The sequence below is a fragment of the Anas acuta genome, chromosome 4 (genome assembly GCF_963932015.1).
Source record: "Anas acuta chromosome 4, bAnaAcu1.1, whole genome shotgun sequence".
Taxonomy (NCBI): Eukaryota; Metazoa; Chordata; class Aves; order Anseriformes; family Anatidae; genus Anas; species Anas acuta.
Window position 1 is genome coordinate 26902430 of NC_088982.1, and position 26723 is coordinate 26929152.

General features: G+C 38.6%; 1 protein-coding gene across 4 annotated transcripts in view; it reads right to left on the reverse strand.

Moving 5' to 3' along the window:
• Positions 1–1069: 1069 nt before the first annotated feature.
• The window catches only part of TEC (tec protein tyrosine kinase), a 49105-nt gene continuing 23451 nt past the window's right edge, over positions 1070–26723 (reverse strand). For all 4 annotated transcript variants that reach the window (XM_068680284.1, XM_068680283.1, XM_068680285.1 and 1 more), the window contains 16 exons: positions 17300–17401; positions 16190–16271; positions 14501–14629; positions 12945–12985; positions 12536–12717; positions 11552–11617; positions 10394–10448; positions 10148–10227; positions 9248–9381; positions 7629–7703; positions 6675–6846; positions 6286–6502; positions 5679–5743; positions 4806–4924; positions 4301–4458; positions 1070–2352 (listed from right to left, as the gene is read on the reverse strand). In XM_068680284.1, the coding sequence (XP_068536385.1) occupies positions 2275–2352; positions 4301–4458; positions 4806–4924; positions 5679–5743; positions 6286–6502; positions 6675–6846; positions 7629–7703; positions 9248–9381; positions 10148–10227; positions 10394–10448; positions 11552–11617; positions 12536–12717; positions 12945–12985; positions 14501–14629; positions 16190–16271; positions 17300–17401 (1755 nt within the window). In that variant the 3' untranslated portion in view covers positions 1070–2274. The remainder of the gene's footprint in view (positions 2353–4300; positions 4459–4805; positions 4925–5678; positions 5744–6285; positions 6503–6674; positions 6847–7628; positions 7704–9247; positions 9382–10147; positions 10228–10393; positions 10449–11551; positions 11618–12535; positions 12718–12944; positions 12986–14500; positions 14630–16189; positions 16272–17299; positions 17402–26723) is intronic.

Consider the following 26723-nt stretch of genomic DNA (forward strand, 5'->3'; position numbering starts at 1 on the left):
TCCCAAAATTAACCATCTGAGGCTAGATTCAACTGAAAAATTAAGTAATCTAGAAAAAAGGTGCCTCATTGTTCCTGATATCCCAAGGAAGCATCAAACCCAACGGGATATGCAGAAATTATTTTTGGGTAGCATGAAAAGGCAGGTGAAGGGCAGGATCCAAAGTGGCATCCAAAGCACCCCCCCTCATTGAGGAAACTCCTGCCAAAAGTCAGTACATTCAGGATATGTTTTATCATATATATTAACGTATAATTATTGTTGAATAAAGAAACAGCCCTAAGGTTTACTAGAAACTATTAATCTCCAGGTTTTCCCATGCTTCATATATGTTTTCTGGGAAACATGGCTTATTCCTGTAAAACTCCTCATTACATACTGTTGGAAGTGTTGGCAATGCCATACTTTTCAGTGTCTCCAGCAAGAAACTGGGATTCAGAGGAGCAGCTAGAGAAGACAAGATGAGTTTTGCTTACCTTAGATCTTTCATGCTCTTTTTTTCTACTACAGGTAGAAAATGCAAATATTTTTCCCTTCAATGGTATGTGCTGTATGTATTAATTTCGTAGGGGTTTGGACTCAACTCTTTGACAGGTCTGTTTGTATAGCAGAGATAATCTTGTGAGACTTCATCATTAAAAAAAAAAAAAAAAGGAAATAACAATTTAAACCTTTTCTGACACCCTGAAACGGTTCTATGGAATACCACAGGAAAAGGAAAGGACTTCTGCAGACAAGAGACTTCCTCCTTATGAACATAAAGGCTTAGACAAAGCAGTGAGGGAAAGCTAAGACCCTACAACACTGACTACAGAAATGATAAAATGCAGCAATGATGGAATCTATTAAGGTTACTTACCTTTTATAACTTTGTTTGAAACAAACTTCACTATACTCCTCTTTGCATGGAAACTTTTTTTTTTTTTTTGGTGGGGGGATGGAGGCAGGACAGACTTTAACAAGGCTGCAGACTTCTACCTTCCAACAGAAGGGAAAGGGCACATAGGTATTAAGGAGAGTTTAACCTTTTCTGCATGAAATGTTTGATCATAGCCAAACCAATCAAATATATATTGATACTACAATCTATATATTTAATAGAGAGTGTGTACACAAAGATACATATATACATGGGCTATCATAATGGCATATTCACATGGACAATGTGATGACATGAACAATAAGTTTGGCTTACAATGCACTGTCCTGACGGTAAATTAATGGCAACGCATTACACATTGTTCCAAACCATAGTTAACATTCATTTTATTTACACACACATGTAGTATGACATTATCTGTTAAAAACAGAAAGGTTACATCCCTGTACGTATATATGACAGACAAAGACAAGCCCTCCTTTAACACGCCTGAGAGTGTGTTTTCCCTCATTTACAAACCCATGTATTCAGTTGTATGTAAGACACGGTAGGACAAATTTGTTTGAAAATCTCAAGAGAAATACACACAGTTTATATAAATAAATGCATGAAATTTATATATTTACAATACATACAGCATATAAATTATTTTATAATTAATCCAAAACAAGGTATTATGGTACACTGGCAGCCAGTTGTGCTGAATCTTGGACTGATTTTTCATGAATAATGTCAAGACTAACCTTGTAAGATCTCCAGTGGAACAAACAGCCTAGAAGGGCTTGGGGCATATCATGGCTCAGTCCTGAAGCAAATCCTATTCAGAGTGTTACACTGAACTGAAACTGTTGTTAACAACCTACCACGTGCAAATGAATGAGGCACGTTTTGTGTTCTTGCTGCATCATAAACCACCCATCAACTGAGAAAAATGATATTTCTGGAAAATCTCTAGAAACGTTTGAATGTCAGTAAATAGCCATTTATAGATACCTTCAATTTTTACGCATGCAAATCACTATTACTACTACTACTGCCTGTGCAAAGAGAAACTCAGAAACATGGACTGTACATACATGAATCCAACCCAGTAAATGCAAATTAAGCTCCTGGGCTTTGGTCATATTCTCTTTCTTTCTCCATAAACAGCACGTGTTTTTGGCTATGCAGTGCTGAGTTTTCAGAGGAAATACTGCCAGTATTGCTGAAGATAATGTGCTCATTTCCCAACATAATGTAAAACTATCTATTGAAGTGAATCAAATGTTATGGGTTCCCCACACTGTTTAGCAGCATCCAGCAGCCTACAGGGCCAAGCCTTTAAAAGGAAATGATGAAGCCACATCTCTTGAAAGTGATTTCTTCTCAATACTTCTGCTGATGTTGTCTTTTTTTCAGAAAGCATCTTCATTTTCTGCAATGTCAACGATTATATGGAGCAAGTCTTCAAAAGTTGGGCGTCCCTCTGGTTTCTAAAAACAAAAGTATGCATAGCTGTGATCAGAAAGCAAAAAAGTTGTGCTGATTTCGGTAAATTCTTTGTCTCAACATCATTCCATTGCAATGAATTTGCTATTTCATTAAACATGATGTGAAAAAATATTTCCCTCTGTAAGTTCTGAATGCATCGCAATTTCAGTGCCACCTTTTCTTCCATGTTTTCATATTTTGGAAAACAGTAATATGTGTTGTTGGACTACACCCTTCGTATAATTCATTATTTTGCATAATGCTACATTTTTTTATTTCTATCTACCTATCCTCCCAAATAAATGATTCCAATCTTTCTTTAGGCAACTTGTTCATGCTCCTAAGCATTCTGAGTGTGATTCTCTGAAATCTCGTCCACGTTTTTTGGACTGAGAAATGAGAAAGGAGACTGCGTCATATACTTAAGCAACAGTATTCTTCATTTACCCTATTTGTCTTCCACACGGTTCCCTTTATGTCATAACATCCTCTTTGTTTCATTTGATTACATCAATACACCGAGGCAGTTTCTTTGCTGACCTTACTGACACAGTTAATTTAACATATTTTCAGTGCCTGGATAACTTGTACCTTTCCTTCTTTTATCAGCTTAAATAAATTTGTGCATTTTGAAGATTCAGTATTCACACACTTTTCAAATCATTATTAAATTTATTAAGCAAGGACAAAGGTACCTACAGTTAATCACATTTTATGACAAAGACGTTGCCATTATTTGTGTCCTGTTTGTGATTCATGAAGATTCTCTCTTTCCAATACTATGATTGCTTAGTTTTTGCTGTTAATAACCCCTCATGAGATCAATACATTTTTAATCAATTCACTGATGGTCATATAAATTCTATAAACACATATTGATATGCACAGAGTGTTAACAAATAACTTACTGTGATTTCTTAGTCCATTTTAATGATCATTTCAAGCAGGTTACCAAGTACAAACAAAATTTAATGGTCTACAATTTCCTAGTTCCTGTGACAAGCCTTTCTGGATTGTAGAAACATTTATTATTTTTCAGCCCTCCAGGGCACTGTTGTTTTTAATGTATTTTTTTGTTTTATAAACCAACTGCTTTGTATGTTTTAGATATCCACCAGTCAGTTTCATGACAAATTACTTTTTGTTCCAGCACATTCTCCTTCAAGACAAGTATCAGACCATATGTCATCTTTACTACTGGAAAAGAGCAGTAATTAGCTCTTTCCATTCTTTGTTTCCCTGATTGCTCTCTCAAAATTAGAGGCAATTAATTAAACCCATCTAGTCTTTCATAGACTTTCTACATTAATACTATGAAATCTGCTTTATGTTACATTAGTTGGTACTTAAAGTATTTAATTTAGTTTTCATATCAGTTGTATCAAAATTATATTTGACGACTCTTATATACCCCACTTTCCACTCCCTTCTTCTCGTCTAAGGCATATATTAATCAATGAACTTAACTCATTCTCCCACTGACCTGAGTACAGGACAATTCTCTCTGCTCCCACTGACCTGAGTACAGGACAATTCTCTCTGCCTCACTCAGCTGGCTCTTTTGATATAGCAAATGCACAAGTTTTACATCATCTGTCTACCAACATTCAGGTCTGGTCTACATCTCATCTCTTGTACCCTGTCTTTAATGCACCATCAGCAGTAGATCAAGGGGCACCTTCTTTTCCCTATATACCTCTTTATGCCTCTCTTGTACCACCTGTACAGGAAAAAAAACTGCTCTTTTTTGTTCTACCAGCCAACAGTTATTATCTCCATATGAATATTGCTCAGGAAGGAAGGGCACATGAGTTAGTCTGCTGGGATCTCAGGCCTTGATGACCTGGCTACAGTCAGAATGCTGCAATATAGATTAATTGCTGTTGCTGGACTGGCCCCTTTTTTTTAATTCAAAGGGAAAAACATCCCCCCACACCAAAAAATGCATACCTCCTGCCAGCACATCATCATGACTTCATACACCTGCTTACAGGCCAGTTTGGGCCGATATAAACGATGTCCTTGGCTAACCATAGTTACCACTTCATAGTTGGAACTTTTTTCAAAGGGCATTTTTCCTTCCGTAAACACTTCCCACATTAAAACACCTAAAGAATGAAAATAAACATTAAGAAAATAAACAAATAAGTTCTTAAAATAAATGCTTATTTTAAGCTCTAGGCTTTCAGTCTTTCTGAAAAAAATAGCTTAAGATCCATATTCTATAAGCAGCGTTCACCTGTGTCATTAACGAAAAAAAATTATTCTAGTAGCATGCATTTTAATAAGTAACAGCACTAATAACCTCTGTGAAAACTTCATGCAAGCATAAAACCATGGTAAGCAGTTTCTCTGAACTTCTTCACAGACATCTGAATACTTCCAGATAACTGGAGCTTAACTGCTATTGACAAAACGTAAAAATAGTGCTTTGTTTCAATAATGAACGTCTTACCGAATGACCAGACATCTGACTTGCTGCTGAATCGGCTATAATTAAAAACTTCTGGGGGGCACCATTTCACAGGAAATTTAGCCCCCGAGGAGCTTGTGTATTGATCATCAAGGACATACCTAAAAAAGAAAAGCATTAAATCTTTCCGTTGGCCTCCAAGCCTACACATCATAATTTAGATTTGGAGTTGAATTTCAGAAGCTCATATTGCCACCTAATGGCCATGACTTAGTAACACATGATAAAACCAGCTTCAGACCAGCACTAAGGTTTCAGTCAAGGCACAATTTGATTTTCTATTTACCTTGGAGTCTTGTGATTATTAGCTATACAACAAAAGTCTAGGCCACATGCAACTCAAATTTTTCTGTGTTACCAAAAAAATGATGCAAAATCGTCTGTTTCTTGCTCTATTTCTCACTGGTCAGTCTGGATTCAGATATCAAGAGGCACGCAAGCTGAGTAGCACAGAATGGTGGCAACAGCCAAGACAAGTATGGCCAAACCCTGTTTTGTATTAGGGTTTTTTGGGTTGGTTGGTTGGTGGGTATTTTTTGGTTGGTTGGTTGGTGTTTTTTTTTTCTTTTAAACAGTCAGACCACTGTTTTTGTTCAGAGCCAGGCCTTGCAGGATAAGGGCACACTTGATTCTCTAGAGAATACAGTTTTGCTTTTCCATGGTTGAAAAGATAAAGGAAAGAGACACATCACTGCAGAACAAATAATCTTTAAAATCACTGGAGAAATGAAGCAAAGGATGTTCCTTAGAGAAGTCAAAAAAGATCTTTTTTTTTTCCTGTAACTGCTTGATGTGCATTCTCTTTCATACAAGAACAGGGGCTAGATGAATTCTCCAATATCACCATAACTATACCTTGTCATTCCAAAATCAGACACTTTGACCACTCCTGCATCATTCACCAAGCAGTTCCTGGCAGCCTGAAAAGGGAATGGTTAGATTTGGATTAAAACTTGCAGTCTATCTCAGATGAATTACAACAATAAAATGAGGACTTTGCCCTCACTTTGCTCCACAAGTTCACTGATTCACCAAGCTCAGTGGTGCATTCCCATTATGGTCCAGAATAAAATATGCATTTGCTCTTGATGGTGTTGTTTTTACAGCTAAACTATTTTGTAAAAAATTACCAAGAAAAATTATGATCTCAGGGGATTCATGAGCAGTAAAAATGGCATCAATACAGAATAAAGATACACTATTATTTCAGTGCAAACAGCTATCAACTTTTAATAACCATTTCAGAGCAATTTTGTTCCCTTTTCTCAGAAGAGAGAAACCTCTCATCTTTTGTGGTACATTGCAGCTTTAGAGATTTGGTTAGAACCTGAAGAGCCAACTTAAACTACTTACAATCTTTTGTGAGAATAAAAGCTGTTATTTACAAACAGGCTGTTTCAAAAAGGAATAAAGCCAGTAATAAAAATTTTAAGGAAGAGTATATTGCATAACAGGATGTTACCAGGTCTCTGTGGATAAAGCTGTTGCTCTCCAGGTACTCCATTCCCTCACATACATCTTGGCACATTGTGAGAAGGGCGTCTTTACTGAAAACTCCACGTTTTTGTCTCAGGTAATTCAGAAGGCATCCGTGCTCCATGAACTCTGTCACTATGTAAATAGGTCTCTGCTGTGTGCACACACCATACAGCTGAACTAATTTAGGATGCGTTAGTTTCCTGAAAAGGTTGAAATCATGTACTTATTACTTCCTCCACCCTGCACTAGCTCTTTACCCCACAAAACTCCAAAATACCATATGCCTGAAGTGTTTTATCTAGAATTAGTATATGCCATCGGAGGCCCAGAACTGGCACTTTTATAAGTGCCAAGGACCATACAGCAACTCACATCATCACTTTGGCTTCTTCGATGAAGTCCTCTTCATACATCGCACCTTCCCGAATTGCTTTGATGGCCACTTTGTACTGTGCCCTCCATTTCCCAAGGCGCACTACTCCAAATAGACCACTCCCCAGTTCTCTCATGAAAGTCAGCTCTGAGGGATTAATTTCCCATTTCTCTGAAAAAAAAAAAAAAAAAAAGTGAGAGCCCCTTACTGTTATATAAGCAAACATGTTGAACTAGTAGGTGATAGAAAAGAAGAAGAGAAAACATAGATTACTATCAAATTGGGGAATTTAGGGAGAAAACTTCTTCGAATTAACTTGAAAATGTACCAGTTCTACGTCTCACCAAAAAAAGAAGGGAAAATTTTAGCTAGACACAACTTTCAACCAGCTGCTGAGCAACACAGAAGGCAAAAAAACAAAATTTTCCAAAGCCAATAAATATATACTGATATTATCAGACTCAATTCAAGAAGATGTCATCATACAAAGCTCTGTCAATGCATAGAGGCCGTTGGGTTCCCTGGTGTGCTGTTCTTAAAAACGGACCACTTAAAATGTTAAATAAAAGAAAAAAAGCAATACTTCTGCAGAGATCAAAGGGCCAAGGCTGAGTAAGAAGTCTGAAGGCTTATGAAGGAGGCACAGCTCTTTAATCAGGAAGAGCCCAAGGTGTCCACAAAAAAGTAGAGGAAGACACTGAATTGCCCTGGAGCACAAGCAGCAGGTTCTGCTTCTACTCATGGAATTCCTTGGCACCACATGCCTGCCACCAGCTCTGATGCCTTTCTACAGCAATTCTCTCTGCAAGGATCTCAAATATACAACTTGGACCCATGTAAGTTAGTATCACAGTACAAAATAAGTTTTTTTGAAAATTTTTAGAAAATGTTGTGGCAGCTTATATATATAAAATCAGAAAAGGTATGTATAGATCAATATAACACAAAGTTACCGTAGCTGAATCCTGCAGTTGTTGGTGCTGTTGTCTTCTTTGGGGTCACTGGGTAACGCAGCCTCGTAACAAGACCTGAAATTCAAAGTTAATTCAAGAGATACAGCTTATTTCTGAAACAGTGCCAACAGCAACTCAGCTGCTTGTTCATTGCAGAGTGCAGCACTGGCTAACAATAAACTTATATACAGCTTTGACTATATTTGCTGCTATTGCATTGTTTTGACTATTCAAAGTAGCTTCAAGGTACACAAGAGAGCTCACTGCACCTAACTTGTTGCATCATCTTTACTGGTGAGAGCCGGATATAGATATATGTACACATATTTGTGCTTTACTGTTATGCAAGCACCAATGAAGGCTGACCAGAGACCACCCCTTTTATAAAGATCAGAAAGACTGTCTAAAAGGTTTTACATAAAGTTAACGTGAGTTTCACTTTCACATTTATTTTGTACAGTGTTTCATTTGAAAAAAAAAATGCTGGGTACTTGCTGAATATTCTGCTAAAATCTTTTAGATTCTGTCACAACTTGATACAACAAAAGGAAAAATGAATGAAGCAATTAAAAATAATTAGTAAAATCAATTATAACAAATGAAAAGCAGGGTTAGATTTTGGAGCATGTTTTTCAAAAAAGCATTATCTAGAATATCACTGGGGAATGCTTGGTCATCTGAATTTCACATAAACATCTGGAAAATATAACTCATGAAAGAAACAAAAGCACAGATTGAACTTGAAAAAAACATACTATATTAGTATCTGTGCCTTCAACCAGATTCCTAAACTCTCCCCATACTTTCATACAGCAGGTAGACACCAGCATGAGCTGTCAGCCATAGATATAGGTGTCCAACAAAGATACATTTTCAGGCACTCCCTGAAAAAAAAAATGCTGTTCTTATGTGTTTTCTGTATGGGGGTTATATCATTTTAAGCCATGGTGACCCACAGGTAAGCACCCAGAGAGTACTCTGGGGCAGTACCATCCCTGCCCATCTGCTGTGGGTTATAGGCCACTGTTAGAGACATGACACAGAGCTAAATTAATGTTTTTTTTCCTGACACATTAAAGCCATTCTTCTATTTCACTGTGGATCAGAGCACACTGAACTGTCAAAAACTAATTTTGCCACACCTTTACCTCAGCTTGTTCTGTGCTTGTGTCTCAGCCAGGAAAAAGGACCTAATTCACTGTACAGCAAGCAAATCGGAATGGTGAATGAGTAATATATACAGTGTTAGATTAAGTATTGACAGAAAGAAAAACACCAGCTGTCCTCCTAAAACTAGAGGCTGACCTCTGTTGCTGGTGTCTATCCACTAGACTGGGCTAATAATAGGAATAGCGTGTGTGTATAAATACATAAATTACATTTAAAATATATATGTTATATATGTATAATATATAAAAATATATACATACATGCATATATATTTACATAAAACCTTTCAAATGATTGCCTATATTGAAGCAATGTGAAAATGCAGTCTCATGATTTCTCTAAGGAAGAAGTATCTATAAAAACCTAAAAGCCTTCATTCAAACCCTAAACACCTCACACTCCTTTCCAAATCAACCCACAGTGACAGGAAAAAAATGTAATCCATCTACCTGCTGCATTATGTTTGTGATACTCAATTATTTCTGGAATGGAGTTAAAGAGATGTTTTTCTGCGAGGTAGTACTGCTTTGGTGATGTCACTGTTTCTTTTATATGGTAGTGTCTTATTCCTGACGAGCCTTCTCTGAAAAAGAAAAAAAAAAGAAACAATATAATAATACATTGTCATTTGTTTTGAACTTTGTAAGAGGAGCATATTGACTAGAAAAAGAAAGCTCATTTTTCTTTAACAGGAGGCAACATACAGAACACACTAAGCAACTTTCAGACCTGAAGATCTGCACAAATGCTGAACGGACGTATTTGATGTCTCTGTATCTCCTCACACCATGCCTGGTGGTCCTATGCTACTTGTACTATTTCAGGAGAGGAAAGTTGAGACTGTTGTCATGAGCAGGGACAATGGTAGGGGTCCCTTTGCACATCACCACAGCCCCAGGGTGAGCACTATTTCAGCCAGCATGGATGCCCAATGTTACATGTTTCAGAAACATCTTGAATACCAAAGACCCTGAGCACTCATTCCATGGGATGTTCACCTCTGTACCACAACCAAGTTGAAGATTAACCCATACGAGTTAATTTTCATCCCAGCTTGTTTCCCCAACCCAGCTCCCCACTTGAACATGTAGATTGGCACAAAGGAAAAGACTAAATGGCATGGGAGAGCCTCTTTCTTTCAGTGGCAGTTCAGATTTTCACTGGTTTAAAGCCAATGTAGCCTAAGCATGGAGTTGAGAGCTAATTTTCGTCAACTGTGTTTTCTAACATAGTGCTCCGTGCTTCTTTGTTGAGCTCTCTCCTGGCCTGCCCTCCATCGCAGGGGTTTGAATATGCATGCAAATCAATTCAAACAAGGCAGGGTATGCAGGGTAGCCACAGAAACTTACCCTCCAAATTTTGTATAAAGGGAAACTGTATACAGGCCAGGCTGACTTGAGTCTCTCACCACAAAACCACCTTCTTTATCCTAAAATGCAAGCACATCAACAGCTTTATACCACAAGCAATTTTAAGCCATATGTCCTTCCTACTTGTTCTGTGATTTGCACATGCCAAAATTAAGCATTGGCTTAAATAGGAGAGACTAGTTTAAGTGAACACCGTGGTTCATACTGCAAGGCTGCCATACTCACCTCATTTCTGAGGAGCTGCTCCGCCTTGCTCCGGTTCAGGTTCCTGCTGTACCACCTGCAATGCAACATCAGCACCTATTACATAGTAGTGTTTACCCATAAAAATGCCTTAAAATCTGAATTTGATCCAGTGAGATCTCACATAAACCAATAAATTTCAGGAAATTGGACTAACTTTTGAGCAAAACCAATTCTAAAACACAGAGGCATGCTGATGGTGGTGGTTACTATGCATGGCAGCCTGAGAGCAGACCAGCAGCCTCAAGGCAGCCCTCAAGCAGCTGTCCCAGTCACCTGCTGAGATGACTGCCAACTTTCATCGGATTTCATTCAGTAACTTCACAATCACATGGTTATGATTTTCCACGGAGGACTGATCCACCACAGAACAGATCAAAAGTGAATTAAATGCGGCTGCTCCACATCCTTGTGCTTGGTGAAGCAGCCAAATAATCACTGATGTTTCTACTTATTGCAGTGAACAGTTACAACAACAAAAACCACACGGCTAGCAAATGGTGCGGTGTATTGTTTTGAGCCATGCTGCCACAATGGTAGAAGAGCAGGGAAGTGGCACAGAAGCCTGTACTCAGTTTCTGCTGTAGTAGTTTCGCACAGATGATCTGGAGGAATCCTCTGTGCAGTGACCCTGAGCCATGTCACCAAGGTGGTAAGCAAAGTAGCTGGACCAGATAAGGCAGCTCAGTTCCTTCCTTCCCTTTCTGCCCCTGTCATGGCTCAGCCCAGAGCAGTGCAAGGCTTTAATAAGAGCCTCAAAGGTGAGAAAGCAACAAAGGACACATTTAAAATGGATAAATTTCCTTCTCTGTCTGTCAAAGAATTAAGAGGGTTTTGAAGTTTGATTGCTTTTTTTTTTTCTGCTTTTAATAGTAATATCCTAAAAACTGCATGCGTGATGGCAGTCTCACTGACTTGACTCTACTTTATACATGACAACAAAAAACATTGAGAAGAATCAGAACAAATAAATACATATTTCAAATTTTTGTTTGATCTTTGAGATCAATGATATATATGTTTACTTCAATGTTTACAATAATAAACAGTTGTTTTCAAAACTTCAGAAATGCATTGTAATTCTTAAAGCCTGGCTTTTATTTTACAGTCTTCCACATTTTAATTCAAATGTTCACTTACTCATATTGATCCAGGTTGTTGGACTTCTTTCCTGTTACATAGTTGCTTGGGATATATCCTTCATGTCTAAAAGAATATATAATATGTAAACTGAATAAAAAGATGTAAAATTGCATGTCTAGAAGACAGTGTTTCATTCTGCTAATTACCAGAGGTCAGTAATGACTAGCAGTCATCTATTTATTACTGAGCCACCCACTTTACTACTCATACAGAAATGAACGTTTCACATCAACATTTCCACATTAGCTTTCACTGCAGCTAAAAAATCTGCACAGTCAGCAGAAGTGTCCAAGAAAAACAGCAGAAGTGGGGAAAACAAGTGACCTTTGCTTCTCTATCACTTCTGTGCTCAGATGTTGCAGTTGGCCTGTAGAAATGTATTTGTAGACCGCCACAGCAGCCCTGCTGTGCCTAATAAGTGACAATTACCCTTAACAGTTTGCAACATTGACCTGGTAAATATTGAAGTTTGGTAACTTCCGTCCTGAAAACCATAGGGTAAAATTTTAATCCAAGGAATGTAAAATTAGAACATCATAGTCATTAAGGCATCTCACTGCGACTCTCTCAGCGCATTCAAAGATTATCCCTAATGATACAGTTGTAAAACAAGACAGTGATCATTCAAGCCTGGAAGTCAGAGCCTGCTGATCTGAATGTTAATCATGGCGCTCCCTAACGAGCTATTTCCCAGGAAAACAGGAGTACTGGACCAGTCAAATGAGGTTTTGCCTGACAGGAAATGTCATTGTAAATGCTTTCAGTTCTGCAACAGTCTGCACGCAAACTCCACAATCTACTGAGAACCACACTTCTTTGTTTGGGTTCTACGTGGGAACAAAGATACGGATGACATTTCAGGACTTATGTCATAAGTGGGGTCTAATACTGTTATTTGTTGATATGTAATCAATATGAACTACTAGAACCTGAAAACAGCCTTATTAACATTATATTGAAAAATAAAAAACTCATGCTTACCCGTATTTGTCTCTTGCCTTCCACCAGTGAATGTCATTCTTCTCAATTACTGTATATTCTTCACCTTTGTCTAATCTTAAATCATGACGTTCTGTAGGCTGGAAGTCATACATTGCCACCACTATCTCCTCCTCTTCGCTGTCATTCTCCTCAACCGGAGGAACAGGCGGTGGCGGCCTTCGCTGAAAATGATACAAAATGATCATCGTTCCACTTTGCTCCATGATTCCACTCCACCCAGTACCTACTCTTACACCACTGCAAAACAGCCGAGCATCCCAGAGGCAAAAGCTGGGCTAGTTCTGGGTTGCCCCAGGAGAGAGCTGCAGTGGCTAGGCTGACCGCAGCACTGCAGCCCCAATGGCGTTTGCTTTTCAGCCCCCTATTCATCAGCAGCACAGACACCTACCGTATTTTTTTCTGGCATTGGAGAAGGCAGCGTCACTACACCTACAAACAGAGCACAGAAAAAGATTCATGTTTACTTTCTAATTCAAAAATTGGATAAAAGGTTTAAACTTCAGATAAGGCTCTAACATCTTAGCCTTCAGGATAGCATAGTAAGTCAGGAAGCAAAACCAGCTCCAAGTGAGAAAACATTAGTTAAGTGCTCCGTGACACTGTACTAAATTGGCCAGCAGGCAACATTCACAGCAGGATTTGGTGACATCAATGTCACACCACAGCATGCCACACAGACAGCTCCAAGCCAGCCCACGGGCAGGGATGCCTCATGGGGTTCCTCCAAAGGACTGCTGGAGTTCAAAACCATGTCTTGCTCCTTAATAAGGAATAATAATAATAGATAGATAAATAAATAAATAAATAAATAAAAAGAATATAAAAAGGAAGCAGTGTTCTTCTCACCATGATAATCTAAAAGTCTGCTCCTATTAATATCTATTCTTATAAAAATATATGTTTCCCCTGATTCTTGCTTTGCCAAATAAGGCATAAAAATTGTATTTTTTGTATAAAATTGTGTAAAGCTGTATTAAAAAAAAGTAGTTTTTAAATTACTTCTCAGGTCTAAAATTATTTTTGTCTCCTGTGCTGCTTTTTTGCACTTCAACGGCTGAAATATCATCTTGCAGAATAAGGTCTACCACAAGCCACTGTTTTTTCTTCTTTTAATGCAATGAAATACACAATTCCCCACCTTTTAAGGCCCTAATGTAGGAAATTTTCCAGGCACTGTTAATTTCACTAGGAGGTAAGCATTGTTGCAATTACTTTTATTACTAAGGAGTTTTCCTTGAATCAAAGACAGACAATTACTGTATTGTCATAGAGGGCAATGCTGCAGTGAGGGTCACACTTCCACATCTTTGCATGCTCCAGCATACACTGCAGAGCACGTACAGGCTGTGGTTTGCATGCTGGAGGAGCCATATGCATACGGAAGTCATTGTCCATCCAGGTTCAGCATATGGACATTTGCAAACTTTTAGGAAAATTGAGCCATGTGTCTGTAAATGCATTAAGCCTAGCTACATTCTCGTACCATTTTCACACCGGTGTAATAACACCGATTCCAGCAGGGTTGTTATTCCTTTACATGGATACACAGAAGTTATTAATTCAAACTGGAGAGCTGGCAAAGATCAGATGAATCTCTTTCACCACGAGGTTTTAACCTCAGTCTGAGGTAAACAGTTGGTCAAATAGGTTTCAGATGGGAAACACAAGCCAAGTGGAAAATAAATTCAGCAACCTCAATGATTCCTTTCAGCTGTCTCCAAACACTTTTTGGAAGGACAATTCACTGACTTTTACACTTTTTACAAAATGTTTGGAGATGAAAAATATTTTTGTTTTCTCTAGACACAGTATCAACAGTTCACTGTGCACCATGAAATTTCCCTGATACCTACAGCATTCAAATGTGAGGACGGAATCACATAACAACAACAAAACACAGAAAAATACGCCAACATAATTTCATATGTAAAGTTATGTACTTACTGTTTTCAAAAAGATTATATCTTTCACAGCCAGGTGCTAATTTTTCTGTCTGCCTGCAGCACTGATAAATTCCCTCTGTCCAGAATTTAGGATGGTATTTTACCATTATATTGCTGTTGTTCTTTATTCCTACAGGAAATAGAGAGCAAAGATTTAAAAAGGAAAAAAAAATCATGATTTCTGACTTTCTTAATAAATATTAGTGTCTTTGACGAATCATAATCTTTACTTGTTGTCCTTGCTACAACACTGCTTCTCTAAAGGACTTTCTTACAAGTTTACACGGAGGTCATACAGTGAAGGCAGGTGATATTTTTAGGGTAATACATGACTTTACTCCAGAAGGGTGTGCTGTACTTCCCGCCCAAAGCAGCCACCACAGCAGGGCAGTGTTTGGTGCCTCCGTGAAGGCAGGCCCAGGCGCCCACCTGCACCCTGCAACACAGTTGGGCGGCTGTGAGGGGCCCTGTGGGCTCTGGCTGCCTCTTTTCTTTTTGTTTCCACTGCAAGTGACTCCATTTCCTCTGTAATTAGTGCTCTTGAGGAAAGGTTAGCTTACATTTATCACTATTTCACAGCACAACGCCTGTGTTTGGTTTAGCAGGCTCCCCATCCCCACCCTATGAGGCTGCTGAGTTTCGGAAGTCATTTCCGACCCAGCCCAGCCCAGGAATTATGTCTTATGACTTTGAAGAGCACCTGCAATTAATGTGAATGTTTGATGACAGCAGAAAGCGTTAAGAGGCTCTTGAAAAAATGATCTTTATTCAGTATGATATCAATAATCAGAATCACATTTCAGGGGAGATGTCTCCTGTCGTTTTACATCAGTGGGAGACCATCACCATAACACTGTCTAGCTACGTTCAGACAAAACTTCCAAGCGATGCCACTAACTAGCTCGGATAAGCTTTTTGATGATTTACATGTTGTACAAAAGCATGGATTCAAATTCTTGTTGCAGTTAGACTAGACAAATTGAATGAAATCAGCCAGGGTGCTTGATATGCCCAGTACCTATTCGCACATGCTGTGTATGCAAATGATGACCTGACCCAATGAAAATAAAAGTCAGTTGATACGTGCAATAGAAGTTGCACCATTTTATTTTTCTAGCTTGTTGTGGGTTGACACCTGTCAGCAGCTAAGCACCCAACCCACACACTGGCATGGGGGAAAATAATAGAAAGAGGAAAAGTGAGAAAACTTGTGGGCTGTTACAGTTTAAAGAGAAGGGAAAGAAAAGAAAAAAAGTGATGCAAAGGAAATAATACACCATCTCCCACCAGTAAAACAATGCCCAGCCAGCCTGTGAGCAATGACCAGCTTGGAAATCAACCCCTCCCCACTTCCTCCTTCCCCTACCCCAGTGTTTATTGCTGAGCATGACTGTATATGGCATGGAAGATCCCTTGGGGCGATTCACATCCCCTACCCCAGCTATGTCCCCTCCCAGCCCCTTGCCCTCCCCTGCCTAGTCACTGTGGGGGCACCATGAGCAAAAGGCAAAGCCTCCAGGCTGCACAAACACCCTCAGAAATCACTAAACCACTGCTGTGTTTTCAGCACTCTTGTAGCCACAAATCCAAAACACAGCACTGAGTTACCTCCATCTTGCTAGACCCAGTGCACAGCTCTAGTAAAGTTATCTAAATGTGTCAGATATTAAGTGCAAGTGATTTCCTTTACCTTCTTTCAGATTCCTCACCCACTGATCCCGGCTTTGTGGACTTGGTGCAAAAATATAAAGTGTATTAGCATCATATACGACCTGCAGGGAAAAAGAAATAAAATATTTTAAAAAATAAATAAAACCATTCACCTAGTAATACTCTTTTATTTATTCCTTAGTAAAAACAGTAAGCAGAACAAGGGGAAAAAAAAATGTTACATTTGGCAAAATGAGTGTCCTCAGCCACATGAGGAGCATGAGACAAAATGCAGAAACAAGGGGGAAGTTTTTTAGGGTTTGCTATTTATACATGGTGCTGTCAATAGAACAGGAAGGATTCTGTAATGGTGTATTATCTTATTATCCCTTTAGATGTTTGCTTCATGCTTTGCTTTGTTCATTCTTCATTGTGTGTTTTCTAAAAACAGTATCTCATAACTGTTAAGGCTATTTTATAATCAGGCATCCTTCGTTCCCAGCCATTTCATAATACTTTGTGATTCTCTATTACTCTGGGTTAATTCTTGCCTTCTTTTTCTTCACTGCCTATATGGGCAGAAAACAAGCATTGCCCTGGTAGAAAGGGGGCAGATCCCTGCTTCCATCAGTGAAATTCACGCTCACATAAAAATTTCTTCCATCATAAGCAGAACCTGACATTTAAACATTTTTTTTTCCTTTTAAGTACTTTGTTTTCTGTGTTTACTTCCATTAAGTTCACAATGGAAGAAAAAGCAACAAGGTTTATCTTGTTTTTCTTATTCCGATATAAATTAATGGTAATTGCAAACACGCTGCTTATATAAAGTGTGTACAAGAAAGAAGACAGGGAAAATTGGCTGCCAACTAACCTATTCTGGAGGACTAAGCAGTTTCCAGTCAACACCGAAGCAGAGAGGGTGGGGAAAAGAAAAAGTCCAAGTGTTTTAGGCAAAGCTTTCATGAGCAGGGACTTTACGATGAGCAGAGCTTTTGGGGATGGTTTTCAGTCCCTGACCCTGAGCCCCCTCCAACAGACCCAGAGAACTGAGAATGGGCTCCGTGTTTAACAGTGTCAGTAATTTCAAGCAAGTGGCTTGGTGCTACTGAAAGGAGCACTGTATTTTATATAAACTAAAGGAACATACCTGAAATGGGTATTTATTTTGACAGGGAATAATACCATCATTTTTTACAACTTCTACACATTTAATCCTTGAAATATCCACAGATCCTTTTCTGTACTTTTTCTGTAAGAAAAAATAAAAAAAAATACAACTGATGATTGCATTCATCTACAGACACTCATCTGTTTATCTTTCTTTTTTACCTTTCTCTGCAGAGACTTATTATTTACTTTTCCACTTACAACAGCTGTGTTGCTTTAACTGCAGAATTCATTTGAAAAAAATGAAAGAGGGTATGAAGACCTACGCTAGTGAAAGTGCAAACTAGAGTGTAATTGCTTAGTAAAAAGCATCACCTTTTCCAATACAGTTTCCAATCAGTTGTAACCATAGTCTACTCTTCATTACAAAAAAAAAACCAAACAAACAAACAAAAAAAAAAAGAACTTGAGTGCAGATAAAGAACAGCTTGCTGATCTCAAGTTATGACTAAAAAGGGTGAGTGAAACAGGTGCCAATGTATCATCTAGCCTGCTCCCTTGCTCTGTTGCTCCCATCTTTCTGTGGCTACTCCCATGTTTTACCAGCTTTCCATTGAAACTGCAGTGCTGCACAGGCAATACAAGCTCATGCAGGGTAGGAAGCAGAAGACAAGAGGTGAAACCTGTCCTTGGGATAAGCTGTGAAAACATGGTGAAAGAATTTCTTTGACCAACATGGCAAAAGCTTTGAAAAAGCAAGATCTGAGAAGGTTTGGCTCACCTAAACTGGTAATCATGAAGATTTTAAAGAAGGAAAGAGTGCTCACCAGCTGCAGCCCAAATTAAAATGCACAGAAATACAGTGTGGTTCAACTGTCCCAAGAGGGAATCTTTGTGGAAGAGCAGCCTGTAGCTGGAGGTAGCTTGTACTGTGCTTCAGTCTATATGTAAAAGCAATAGGCAGTAACAGTGAAGACCACACACGTGCAGACCTTTTTATGGTATCTGTTTCTGAAGAAGCTGATTTATCCTCTTTTCATTTAAATGAAGCAGAAAAGGTTAAGAATGAAAGTACAGCATGGAAATTTTCAGCACACTGGTAAAAAAAAAAAAAAAAAAAAAAAGAAAGCTGGTAAATCTATGGACACTGTAAGGGCCACTTCTCACTTTGGGGAAAACCAGGTCTCTTATAAGGGAGGATGTTTCTACTGAAATCTGGAACAACAACAAAAATGGCAGCAGCTCATGGCAGGTTCAGTATAAACCCACATCAAAAATTTGAATAGCAAAGCACATCCAACACATGCAGACCAGTGTGCAGCTCATGAAAGATGAGCACTGTTCAGGCAATGTGGAAATAATTAGCAATTAGTGAATTACTCGAGATACTCTACTCCCTACTCAGCTCCCTTCCTCTCTCCTGAGGATAGAAATTTCAGCCCAAATAGCAGAAGTCTGGCACAATAATAAAGAACTGAAAAGAGTCTTAAAAACAGAAGAGCAGAGGAACTTCAAGCTCAGCCATCACAATTCCACCACCCTAGCAGCACAACAGTCACCACCCAGGGAAAACAGAGAAGTCTCACCAAAATTTAGAACACCTTCAGTATTTTGTCTCCTATGTATATTGTTATGAAGAAAAGAGGCAGATAAAATGTGCCTGAAGAATTCAGGCACACCACAGTCAGCGTCAGGAAGAACGACAGGAACCGAGTTCAGATAAAGCTGTAACTGTTATGTAACACCACAAAATTAAAAAGGCAAAAAAGAAGTCCCAACATGGGGGTTTTAAAATTGCAACATGAACAAAGATGAATTAGACATTCTAATAAGTAATTAATAATAATAATAAAAAAAATCAAATAACACGTTGCTACAAAGCTATCACTTTATGCTGACAAATAATTTGCACCGACTACGCAACTTTGGTTTTCTGATCAAAAATTTGTTTCAAGTCAAGCTTTCTGTTTATTTTATGGTATCCCCTTACTTGAACTTTGACTGCCTGAAGTAAAACACGTTAATGCAAGTGCCAAATATTGAATAACAACTGCACACCACTCCGTACAGCATCAAGTACTGCTCCTTCCTCTCATTTTCATGGCAGCCTGGCGGCCTCAGAGCTGACAGATTAGCAAATGCGGGATAGGAAGACCCAAACAAGATCTACCTTTTTCTTTTTTTTTAATTTTTAAATGAAGCACAGAATTCAATACTCCACATAATTGTACTGAAGATACCTCTCCAGATCTTTTCTCTGCACAATGACATACAAAGAAGAAGAAAAGCCTGCCACTTCTGTAATGTATCTACCCAGCTTTCTGGGTCCTGTGGGGTACTCATGTATTGCTTGGATCCCGCCTAGTGGTTAACTGAGGCTGGGGGACAGAAAGAGGTGATATACATTTTTATCCTTATCTGGAATCACAGACATTTCTTTGAGGAACAGGCTTTATGACTTTAAGCCTCTCCTCCATGACTCACAGATTTTCATGCCAATTCTGGCATTCAGTGAGTGCTCCGAAGGAGCATATGTGTGCAAAGATGGCAAAGAACAGGAATCCAAGAAGATAATCAGCTAACATTTTGGAAAAATAAAATAAAATAAAATAAAATAAAATAAAATAAAATAAAATAAAATAAAATAAAATAAAATAAAATAAAATAAAATAAAATAAAATAAAATAAAATAAAATAAAGCTAACCTCCTAATACTCAGCACATCATTCTAGTATTCATATTTCCTAAGTCATCCCTTTGTATACTTGCATGATTTAAGGTGGCTCACTTTACATCACCATGAGACATTAAATTAAACCAATTCAAATTTGACCCATCTTACAACCCAGTCCAGCTAATAAAGCCTAATGACATCAGATTCTTCTATTTTTGCATATTCTAAAGATTAAAAACCTTGTACATGTGAAATTAAAGACAAATGTACTGCTCCAGCCGTGTTTCAGGTTGCAGCAGAAGCAACAGTTATTAATGGCCACAGCTTTCCAATTGCCAGGTTTGCAGCTGTGTTTTAGCTCAACATTTCTCACTATTAAACCATGGGGCGGAAAAGAATGATTGAAGCAAAATGCTAAATAGAGCACTGCAATTCCTCTACTTAAACAATTTCCTCTAATAATGGGACTTCTTGCAGACTATCACTGTGTTGCATTTATTGCGCGTGCCTAATGCCTTGCTCTAGAATGAGGTGTAGAGCAGACACAAAATGCAGGATCAAGCAGAGCTCACACCCTGACCTAGAGTGGAAGTAGAGCTGCAGGCACGAGCCAGCATTGAGGAAGCCACTCACAATCACTCTTTCCAACGAGTGACCTCTGTTACAAAGGGACAGAATTAGTCCAGGGGCTAATCATGCAATGTCAAACCACAGTGGGAAGAGGGGCATTTTTCACAGATGCTTTTGGAGGAAGATGGCCAATGTAGTAGAAAGCGGTTGGATTCCCTGTAGAAGTAGCAGTGTTTCACCAGTATGCCCATGCATGCTCTCTGGACACAAGCATTCACAAAGGATTTGGAAACCAAATGGCCAGTGAACCTGTGGGACCTATCAAAGTGGGTCCACCTCAGGAATACGCCTCTTGAAAGAAAAACAGTTAAAAGAATAATACAGGTATAAATACTCTGTCCCAAGAAGGATAAGAAATAGATAAAAACATGCTTCACAGTCACACTAAAGGGTGTTGTTGTTTTTTTTTAAACTGTTATCTGCTTGCTGAAAATAACAAAAGGGAAGTGACTGTACAGAAACTACTATACAAAGCTTTCCAAAATGCAAAATGGTATATGTACTTCATACTTGACTGTGCTTCAGAAGCATGATTTACAGTTTCAGAAGCCCTGTTCCTTGCTCACAATGAGGATGACCAGTCTAGCCAATGTCTTGTTTCCATGCAAAGCAAAAGAATAAGCTATTCCTATTGTTCGATATGTAAGATAGAAATACCAAGAAGTGACAACAGTAGAACTACATTGTCAGATGTGGTACAAGAATATGATTACAAAATTCCAACCAACAAGAAATAATCTCAGAATAGAGGAAGACAAGAAATATCCGTTAGATAAGTACACAGGCAGCTCGTCTTCTACACACTTGGAACTCTTCTGCTGAATATGGTAGCTTCACAACTTCCTAAGAAGCCTGTGTTCCCACACAGGCTTCCCCCAGACAAAATGGTTCTTCAGTGCATTTCCTCTCTGTTTATGAAGATATCATGCTGTTTACCTTCAGAAGAGTGGGGCTGGGGGGTTAAACACAACAAAGGACGTTTTGTTTGGAAAAAATATTATATCAATGAAAACATGCAGAAGTCAGCCCGGCTGCCAAGAGATAGCTGCACTCTGGCTCACCCACGGCGTCACTCCTCTTGTTCTTCACACTATTGCTCTCTCCCATGCTTATTCCCATGCAGGAAACCCCGAGGTCATCAGCACATGACCCAGGGAACTGGTGTTCCCCTAAACATCCAAAATGTCTCGACATTACTTACATCTCCATTTACGGAGCTGCTCAGCTATTTCACAAGACATCAGCAAAGCCCGCCTATCCCAGCAGAAACCAGAGCCAACTTCTCTCACAGAATATGCTCCAAAGTCAAATGTAGGGAGTTTGCATTTTTTTATTATTATTAGTTATTTTATTCCTGAGGCATTTTCACCCAAGCAATGTCACTACTGTTCATGCAAATAGAGTTATACTAGAGCTAGCTGTTAGAGGGCCACATTTTCATCCCCTTATTTTTCGAGTGTCAGATATGTTGAAATACACCCTGGCTCCTTTTAAGTCTTTTTTTTTTTAATGATTATTCTAGGAAAAGCAAGTATCAAATATTTCTGTTCACCTTCCTGCAGTGGCTCAAACTGTGACACAAGGAGAGAGATGCTTATTATTCTGACGTCACCTGACCTGAGCCAAGATCTGATTCTTGGGAAGAATTTCAAGAGAAAACAAAAATGCAAACAAACGTTAAGTGAGAAGGAGAAAATCTCAAATCCTGTATTGCAAAATATGAAACTGAGAAACCTTTATCATGGACTGGCTGCGTAATTTACTATTTACTCTTCTTCTGCGTAGCGGATGCCAACCACCAGTACTGCAGAAACCAAAAAAAAAAAAAAAAAATTCTCTGTAGTAGCACTGATGCAACTTCCTAACTTCCTAGCCATTACTACAGTACATTACCTGAAATTTACTCTCCTCCCACAACTGAGCAGCAGTCAGTCAAATGTACGCAATTACAGTTCTGTTGTATTGCTGCTATCAAGTAAGGCAGCGACGTAAATAAGCGTAAAGGAAGCCAATAAATCACTCAGGTCTCCATCCACAGCAGGCCCTAAATTATCTACAATTTTTTGGTTGTCTAAACAACCAGTACGTAGCTTCAAGGTTCTTTTAGACAAATCTTCCCTTGTCTTCTGTGAAGTCCTCACAGAGCTCTGAGCCTGGCCAGCTCAGCTGTAGCATTTCTGCCCCCTTTTCTCCCCTCTCAGACCATAGGTCCACCTCTCTGCCCATCAGGTGAGCGACAGCTTTCCTTCTGCCATCCCTCTAGAAGCCCTAGAGTCATCTGAACATAAGGAATGGACAACTTAAACCAGGAAGGGAGGGGAGCCCAAGCGCGGGGGCATCACAGGTGGGTGACCAGAGCCCCAGAACAGGATGTGAGGCTCTGGTCACGTACCTGAGGCTCCAACTGCTTCACCTGGTCTTTCAAGCTGTTCAAAACACCATCTTTCCATTTGTTTTGCATTGAATTTACAAGGCATTTATACAGTTTTATCTGACACTGCCATCTGAAAATGTTATATGGCACTGCCAAAACAAGCCCTGAGCAGAATGGAAACACAGGATTATCTGCCGCTTCTCTGCTCTCCATGAGGCTTGTTATCCACCAACAGAAAAAAACTTGGATTAGTTCTTGACAAGTCTTTGCTGGCTGGTGTGACATTTTGTTGTCATCCAGGTATTTTCAGGAAGCCAGTTTGCTGTAGCACTTCTCTGGTAATTGAAATTATCTTCAGAGCTGGCAGTTTCTCAGCTTCTCTATAGCATTTTAAATCTAAGCCTTCCAAAAGCTTATTTATTTTCCAAGTCTTCCTTCACAGCACCTTTAAGATTCACGTGCTATGTGTAATCATAAGGTAAATATTCTCATTCACACCTTCTCAGTGATTCAGTAACCATAACCTACATTTTTTAACTTCAGCTTAGTCTAATGTGAGCTCCATCTCACAGACTGCCAAATTATTCTAGAAAGATAATTATTTCAGATCCTCATTTTATATCAGTCTTCTGGTTTGATAGATGTTACAGAGATCAGGGAATCATTATTGCACCATAACTAAATTATTTTACAACTTGATTTTCTTTTAGACTTGCTCTTTTCAAGTATGCATTCCCATGCATCTGTTATGCTGCCTTCATTCATGTGAATAGCTTTAAATTATTTCTTTGATTTAAACAGCTTTTGGTCACACCTGCTTAAAATTTCCCCATCTGTGCCTACTGTTATCTGTCTTGTATGCTTTTAGCCAGTATGTGACATCTTCTGAATCATCATCAATACTGCAGTTCTGCTTATTAACATATATTTATTTAAATACAAAGTTGTGTGAAGTTGTGTGTATATATATACTATATATATATTGTATATATATATACACATATATATATATGTATAGTGTGTACATACATATATATATATACATATATATATATATACATATATACATATATATATATTTCCCTGAAGGGGGAAGAGGAGGTAAACAACCAAAAAAGACCAGGAGGGATGAAATTTCATGGTTCTCAATGCCAACTTCTGCTGCATTCCAGTAGACTTCTATCCAGATCCTCTCTGTGACATTTCTCAAACTCTCCTAGGTGCTTTCCCGATGACTCTTGCTCCTCACATAAGATTTCTCTGTGGCCTCTGCTGCAGAACACAGCCTTCTCTTTTATTTACCTTGAAAGCTCAAAATGCTGACCAGCTTTATGAGCAGCTGTATTTTGAACAATTAATTCCTATTGTTTGATCCACCTCATTTCCTAAAACAAAGCCGATTTCTTACTGCATTTGCAGTGAACAGTTCATAGTTCAACCCTCCTCTTCCCCAGGATACCATACAACATTGGTAGAAGTAACTAATCAGTGTTACCACTGTAAAGCTATTTTTGGCTATCATACTGTCTCATCAGTGCTTCACACCATGTCTCTACCCACTTCTCAGCACACCTTAAGCTTTGATAAGCAGCTCCTCAGGACTGGGTTTTTGCTAGAAGTGTTCAGTGCTGTCCTGGGAGACTAGCAGCTATCACAAAATAATTAAATCAATATAAATATCAGTATGTACATGGCTTATATAATTTTTACATCCGTGAATATATTTGAAGCAAGGCTGAGCTCTTTCTTGTCAGCCATAGGTATCACACAATCCCACTGCTCTACCTGAGCAAACAGCAATAACAACACAGGTATTTCTACATCAGCAAGGCTATCTGTAAGTTTGCTTGTCATACTGTAACCGCAAGAGTACCCATTGATCAGTCATCTACACATTACCAAGTTACTTACTGATTTTCTGCCTTGATTTCTGTCTAATTCAGTGCAAAGAAAAGAAGTTAAACTTTCTTCCTAATGATGCTAATATATGGAAGCAATGGTTGCAGTTATTACAGAAGTATTATACAAAGAAATTAGATAGGGTGGTTACTCATATTCTTAGTTAGTGTTCAAATACAGAGCCAGCAAAGAAGTAAAGAAGTTTGAAAAAAAAAAAAAAAAAAAAACTATATCATCATTAGATTAGGATTATTAGAAATGCAAACACAATATCCTCCACACAGATGGATGTAACAGGCATTATTTTAAGTGGGATAACTTGTAAATACATCACTGTACTCAGCGATGTAATTCATGCTGCAAACCACTGCTACAAGCTACCCTACTTCATTATTTATAATACATTATACATATTTTATATAGATATAAATATGTGTATGTGTGTTTAAACCATCACCTATCCTGACTGCACTTTAAAAAAAATATTTATTCTTTTTCTGACAAAGCTGGAAAAATGTGTTTAATTGCAATAAAAATGCAATTTTTATTTCAGTAAGAGCTGAACTGATCTAAAGCCACAGCCTCTTTTAGAGAAAGTTGTGAAAGCACGTCCCCAGCAAGTACAGCTAGGGATTTCTATGTGATTCATGCAGAAAGTGCATATCCACCTCTGGTGCTTTCAGGAGAAAATAGCAGCCAACCCACAGTCCTCCTCCAGGTCTAGTGATAGCGTTACTTTGCAAACTTGCATGTATTTTAGGAAACCTCTATCACCTATGATTTGGAATAAAGAAGCTCTGTCAATCCACTCATTTCAGTAGCTATTTATCATACATTAGCAAATGAGTAATCCATGAGGTCATTAGAAGCCTTTTAATAATGAACTTTTTTTTTTTTTTTGAACTTTTTCTTTTGAGCTTTCATTTATACAAGGAATTAAATCACCTATGCATAGACTAAGGACACCATAAAAATCAGGGTAATTAAAGAAGTGAAAAAGAACAAAGGACAAGCACCATAGGAATAAGCAACAGTAGAATGGATACCCATTACTCTTCTATTTAAAAGCTGTAAGAAAAGTGATTAGTATACGCTTTAGGAACTCTGTATTGCTGTTATGCTCCAAAGGAAGCATTTGCACAAGATTAATGTTGCAATGCAGCCCCACAATTTTACCCTGAAACCTGCAGCACTAGAGTGGCCCCCAGAGCTTTTAAAGTTATTTTTCCTTCCTTAAAATATCACCATGTTCATTTCGGTAGCTTCTGTCTCCACTGTATTCAAATTACAGGAGCTGAATAAAACTTGTGCAAAAGAACCTTTTTTCCCTAGAAGAGACTTTCAAAATTAGGAACCCTCAAGAATATTTAGGTCCTTTAGGTCATTGTTCATTTAAATCCCAATTGTTTTTGTTTGTTGTAGCTGTCCTGCTCTTTATCCAGGACTGTTTTCACACTGGTCTGATCCTGATGGCAAATACCACTGCTGTCCGTGAAGATGAGCACACTCTGTACCTCCCAAGTGCAGCTCATCAGAAAGCCACCTTCTACTTGGCTCCATAGAAGCATCCTTCTAAGTAATACTCAGTCTTTTGCCTTTGGGGCTTTTATTTGTCTGCTCTGTGGTAGCAAATTTCTGCATACCAACAGATAGGCAAGCACAGTGTTTACCCCGAGTACCCTCTGTACCCTAGAGCTAGCACACTCCTTTCAGCCCAGCCTCTCCCCTCTTATCCTCCCTTCAGTGTTGCAGCTTTTGAAAACACAGAAGTTGATACAAACCTTCTGCTGCTGCAAACCCTAATCCAAACAGCAAATGCGAGCAAGCACCAAAGATGTTAAGGTTGAAAGGCATTTCACATGCCCCAGCCCATGCTCACAAGCTTTG